Source organism: Rutilus rutilus (genome assembly GCF_951802725.1).
Source record: "Rutilus rutilus genome assembly, chromosome: 13".
Lineage (NCBI taxonomy): Eukaryota > Metazoa > Chordata > Actinopteri > Cypriniformes > Leuciscidae > Rutilus > Rutilus rutilus.
Genome location: NC_140218.1, coordinates 32,297,912 through 32,304,574, shown reverse-complemented (window position 1 = coordinate 32,304,574; position 6,663 = coordinate 32,297,912). Strand labels below are relative to the sequence as shown.

At 36.9% G+C, this 6,663-nt stretch overlaps 1 protein-coding gene across 1 annotated transcript in view; it reads right to left on the bottom strand.

The window, feature by feature from the left end:
* Positions 1-6,663, bottom strand: part of LOC311302870 (potassium voltage-gated channel subfamily A member 3) — a 7,877-nt gene continuing 1,214 nt past the window's right edge. Inside the window, exons 1-2 of the mRNA XM_084428989.1 lie at positions 3,985-6,663; positions 1-589 (exon numbers count right to left, since the gene is read on the bottom strand). The exon at positions 3,985-6,663 is cut by the window's right edge and continues 1,214 nt beyond it. Coding sequence (XP_084285115.1) covers positions 6,237-6,663 — 427 coding nt within the window. The 3' untranslated portion in view covers positions 1-589; positions 3,985-6,236. The remainder of the gene's footprint in view (positions 590-3,984) is intronic.

Genomic DNA, 6,663 nt, shown 5'->3' with positions numbered 1-6,663 from the left:
CTTTGCGTGATGAAATGCGATGTGACGAGAAGTAAATAATGTAAATAATGGCCATTAGAATGATATAAGTTGGCATGTGATGTGACACGCCAACAGATGGGACCAGAGAAAGCCACGAGTAACCAACACCACTCAAAAATGACAAGGAGGCGTCACGTTTATGACTATCGGTTTATACAGCAACGTCAAGGACGACACATGACAGCTGATGGAGCTAGCGTGACTAGCACAGCCCTCCACAACGCCGTGAAGGAGCACTTACGTGGAGTTAAGAATCTTACACTTAGCAGCAGAAACAGCACATGAACACAGGAGTCCATCTTCTTTTGGTAAAGAGAATGAATACTGAACACAGAAAAGGCAAGTGGTGCGGCGGGTCGGTCTAGCCGGGACGGGGGGTGGGGAATCGGGGGCCCGGAGGCTGGAGGGGTTTGGGTTTTTTTTTTTGAAGGCACCTCCTCCTAGAAATGTGGAGGAGAAGGGAACAGTCCACGAGCCCCTACGTTTGGCAAGCTGGGGTCCACACAGGCGATCCGGCCTCCGTTAAAGCTTCCTCCACTTCCTTCTCCTTCCGCACTGCTGTGCAGGACTGGAAAAAGAAACAAGACTGCATGAAAAACTGACACAAAAAGGGGGAAAAAAAGATGTGAATTGTTTGCAGTAACCAGGAAAGATCACTGATATTTGAGGGCAAAAAAAAAGGAAGTTTGGACACATTACTATTTGAAAGAAGTCTCTTGTTCATCAAGCCTACATTTATTTGTTAAAAAATACAGTAAAAAATAGTATTAAAATAATGGTTTTCTATTTGAATATACTTTCAAATGTGTGTAATTTATTCCTGTGATCAAAGCTGAATTTCCAGCATCATTACTCCAGTCTTCAGTGTCACATGATCCTTCAGGAATCATTCTGATATGCTGATTTGATGCTCAAGAAACATTTCTGATTACTATCAATGTTGGAAACGATTGTGCTGCTAAATATTTTCCGTGATACCTTTTCCCAGATTCATTGATCAATAAAGAGATAAAAAAGAAGGGATTCCACATGTAAATAATGGCCATTAGAATGATGTAAGTTGGCATGTGATGTGACACACACCAACAGATGGGACCAGAGAAAAATGGGTTTATACAGAATAAATATATTTTAAAGTATATTAAAATTGAAAACCATTATTTTAAATTGTAATAATATTTTATAATATTACAGTTTTCTGTATTTTTGATCATATAAACGCAGCCTTGATGAGCTGAAGAGAATTATTTCAAAAACATTAAAAAAAGTAATGTTTCCAAACTTAAATATAAAAAACTAACAGGAGAAATAAAAATTAATTCTGTAAAATAATAATAATAATAATAATAATGTTTTATGTCTAAAGCTCTCAATGTGATTTTATATTTTATAGTATAATTATAAAGTCACAATTTGAGATACAGTCACAATTGTTTGAAGCACATTTTTTTTGTGAGATATTAATTTTCACTTGTAATATATAGTGTATCTATCAGCATTTCAGTCGCCTAATCTGATTCTCGGGCCATACACACACACACACACGCATTCTGACCTATGGCAAATTTAGCATCTCCAATTCACCTATACTGCATGTATATGATTGTGACAGATAATTATTAGAAATAAAGGTAACACTTTACAATAAGGTTCATTAGTATTAACCAACATGAACTAACAGTGATCAATACATTTGTTATACTGTATTAGTTAATTTTTGTTAATATTTGTTAATACAAATCCAGCTGTTCATTGTTTGTTCATGCTAGTTCATGGACGGTGCATTAACTAATGTTAACAGATACAACCTTTGATTTTAATAATGTATTAGTAAATGTTGAAATTAATGTTACTAAGATTAATAAATGCTGTAAAAGTATTGTTCATTCTTAGTTCGTTTTAACTAATGTAGTTAACTAATGTGAACTAATGAACCTTATTGTAAAGTGTTACCGAAATCAAGTTGCAACTGAGAGATAGAAAGTCACATTCTACCAGTCAAATGCAGAAACCAGCAAAAACTGACCCAAATACTGAAACAATGCGAGGGTGTTTTGGACGGTTACTTGGGCATTTTTAGAAGGCTCAGTAAGCATTCACCAAGAACACTCTGATAATCAACTCAAAACTATATGTCTCTGCTCCCTCTTTCAATGTATGTCTACAGCATTTTACCTAATTATATGTGTTATTACAACGCAATATCAAAAGTCCTGTTTGGCAACATTTTACCGAACGATCAGAACTGTGTCAATGACAGAGCGTGAACCGAACTCAGCACATTGTTTCTTCACGGTCGTTGGACCTGACCTAAAATGAGGAAGTGGATCTCGCTTGTCCTGAATGTGGACTTTCATTCAGGTCTATTACGCAACATGGCAGGCGAAAACAGCAAAGCCTTTTAAAAGCACAGAATCATGTCTCTGAGGCTGAACTCGAAGAAGAGAGTCGCACAGGACACATTAACGTCCGCAGACGATGGGCAAGTGTGTGCAGACAGCATGAGATTGGCTCAAATTACAAGTGGCCAGTGCAGAGAAAGACAGCCGTGCAGAAGAGCTCTCCGACGCTCCCCAAGAATCACAGCTTGTCCTAGATTCCTTGCAATGACGTGCGCAATGTTGCAGAAGATCAGATGGATAGCGGTTTGCACGTCTCTCTGCGTTAAAACGCAATTGTTCTGGGTCATAAATGAAATCTAGAGTCTGGGCTTGGATTTCTTTTGCTATTCTTACTTGATCTGATGTGTCAGAGAAACAGGCCACTCAACTAAGAGGACCTTGACATAGACCGGGACGACCATAGACTGAACTATTACAGGCTGACCGACAGATTTCAGTATGAGACTGTTTGTCAGTGAAATGATATCTGAACTGATAAGTGCAACAGCTTACTATGCTATTTTCATTTGGGATTTTTTTTCTTTGAATGAGTTTCACACAAAAGTATTTAAAAACCATTAAACTAGGCATCAAAACTGAAAAATGAATTCTAAACCTGTTTTCATAATTTTATATTAAATTATACATTTTTATAATGTGTTATATATTATGTATTGTTTTCTAATACTCTCTCTCTCTCTATATATATATATATATATACATATATAAAGACAGACTTAGAGGTTTGAAATCTGAAGTCTTCAAATGTGTGTAAACACACACACACACACACAAATATTTTTATGTGCTGTCAAATCGATTCATGGTGATTAATTGCATAAATATTTTTGCATATATATGTACCTGTCAAAAGTTTGGAAACATTACTATTTTTTGTTTTTGAAAGAAGTCTCTTCTATCAAGCAGAAATAAATAAATAAATAAATTCATATTGTGAAATATTAAAATGTCAGTTATTTCTGTGATGCAAAACTGAATTTTCATCAGCCATATATACAGTATATATCAATATAACCGGTCAAAAAATTTGGAAACCTTGCTATTTTTAACGTTTTAACATAAAACATTCGATTTTATGTTAGATGCAATTAATCGCAATTAATAATTATTACTAATATATTTATTATAGCTATTGAAATATTTGAAATATAAAAACAGTCTCTCTGAAGGGAAATGGCATTAAGGCACTGTCACATTGAGACACAAGGTGGCAGCACTACGACACTCGTGACGTCACACACACTTTTCAAACCAATGTCAACTCAAGGTGAGCCAAGGTGGGGCAGGATTGACCATAGTTGGATAAAATAGTATTCAAAAGACAATTCGTTTGTATTTAACACCATACCTTGACTAATATGGCCTTACTAGCTTTGCATTTCGTATCTCACTTTCTTTTTTTTTCTTTTTTTTTTTTAAAGAAACCCATCTCATGCAGAAATGAAATGATGAGAAATGAGAAACTAAACTCGTCCATGCAGGAGCAAACCAACACAAACGTATAACTTTGCACAAGCTATTGTTAATTAATATGAACTATAATAATGAATGTGGGATTCACCTGTTTCTTAAGACAAGGCCAGATGTCCATGATCCTATGGGAGACTCGGAGCGTTTGGCGGAGAGACAGCAGCCTCTTGTGAAGGATCAGTGTATCGCAGGCGCTCTGCTTCACACACATTCATGTTTTACTTCAGTCTGTGTTTGGTCTATAACGATTCAGTGATGAAACATTCACCTATTGCACTTTAGTATCCCAGAGCGTGGCTTTAATAGTCTTTTGAAGATAGGCCTATACTCCAGTACAGTTACTATGATTGATCGTGTTGGCCCTTCGCTTAGGAAAACCAGATCCATTTCATAAATCCAGCGAGATAGCAAAATCTTCCGCCAGACTTCAAAACATTCTGGCGTATTACTGAGGAAACCAAAAAAAAAAAAAAAAGAAAAAAAAAAGATGCCATGGCAACAATGGAACCGAGGAACCCATCGTCGCTATGGAGACTGCATCACTCCAACGTGATGAGAAGTATCCAGTGGAAAGCGCGTTCATTGTCTGATCTTTCCCCTCCTTCTCGTCTTCAACTTCAGTGATCGGCACACATTAGATGGTCTCTGAATTTGTGCTTAAATGATAACTATTTAGATCTGAACTCTATAATAGCACAAACGGAGAAAAAGTTCACATTTAGAATAGCATCACTGGTCGATCTAGAGGAACGGGCTCTTGACGGGACGACGGACACACAACAGAAGCACACAAAATAAGACACTTAGGCTATTCCAACAAGTGATATGTTATCTGAGCAACACTTGTCCGTAATGTGAGAAAATACACAACACCTTTAAATAGGCTATCTTCTTTCATTATTATAGGCTAAGCGCTTCTCTCCCTATTCTGGTGCGAATAAACGGGACTAAGTTTCCATGTAATGTCAAAGTAGACTATGCGATGCAATGAGCGCATTTGAATAGAATAGCTAATAACTTGTCATCAACGATATTATACTGATTTTGTGGCAAGCCGTTTTACCTTTTTCCCCTTAAGCTAGTTAATATGGTCAAACTATTTTTCTTATGCTCATCAATATTCAGCATCATTACTCCAGTCTTCAGTGTCACATGATCCTTTAGAAATCATTCTGATATGATGATTTATTATCAATGTACTATATTAAGTCAGCAATGATGTGTTAAATTGATTCAAAAAGATTATTTTCTTTGCTAGAAAAGTTTTCTATTTTGAATAAATGCTGTTGTTTGTAACTTTTGATTCATCAATGAATCCTGAAAAATTAAGAAGCACAACTGTTTCCAACATTGATAATAAATCATAATATCAGAATGATTTCTGAAGGATCATGTGACACTGAAGACTGGAGCAATGATGCCGAAAATTCAGCTTTGATCACAGGAATAAATGACATTTTAAAGTATATTCAAGTAGAAAACCACTATTTTAAATTGTAATAATATTTCACAATATTGCATTTTTTTTTCTGTATTTTTGATCAAATAAATTCAAGTCTTGATGAGCATTAAAAATAGTAATGTTCCTAAACTTGTTAAACTTTTTTACTATATATATATTTAGATATTTAGACATTTTTTACTACTAGTGAGTCAGTTAATAGTGACTGGTATATTTTCAGTTTAACCAGCAAACTATTCATATACTAGTACTATATTATTTTGCTAGTCACGAAGTAACAAGCAGCAATTTGATTGTTTCCAGAAGATAATTGATTAACTATTCACTTCTAATGATGTATTCTAATTGATGCTGGCACTTGTTCCAGTTTTTCAATTACTTATTTATTAGATACTTATTTATGATGCATTGATGTCTATTCCAAATTTGTATAGCTCACCACTAGGTAAAATCGCATCTTTAACTTGTCATAATATCTACAGTATAGTAAAAGTAAGATTAAAAATGTAACTAAATGCTAGTCAGAAGTGAATGGTTGATCATCTGTAAACAATGACAAATATCTAGCGTACTAGCAATCAAAAACGTATACTACTAAAAATGAAGATCAAATAGGCCTACTAGTTTAAGGAATAAATGTGAAGTCGGCTTGCCACACACACATATATTGCCTACATGAATGAATGTATAAAAACAGCAAATATATTGAAAGCCGACAGAGGCTTTCTCCTCACAGTACAATGGTTCAATCACACAGGTGATAAACACTGCATGGGACTGGCGCGTAAAACATGTACCCATTCCCTCTGCGTCCTGGAAATCTGCGTAATGTCACGATGACATTAACCTAATGAGCGTTGCCATATCGCGCAGACTCGCGTCTAGACGTCTGTGAACATCTTCTTAATGTTCACACAGTTCTGGTCGTTCTGCGCGGGGAAGTTGGGCTGCTTGAAGGCGCTGTTGATGCCCTCCTCGATGACCATGTACTCCGACTTGCTGAGCGACGAGGTGCTGCGCGTCTTCTTCAGCTCCTCGGAGGAGGACAGAGGCTGACAGCTGCCGATGTGCAGGTACTGCGCCTGCTCCTCTCCTTCAGTCTCTCGGTGGTAGAAGTAGTTGAAATTGGACACGATGACCGGCACTGGGAGTGCGATAGTTAACACGCCCGCAATCGCACACAGGGAGCCCACGATTTTGCCCCCTATGGTGACCGGGTGCATGTCGCCGTATCCCACGGTCGTCATGGTTACCACCGCCCACCAGAACGCATCAGGGATGCTGCTGAAGCCCGAGTCGGGATCGTCC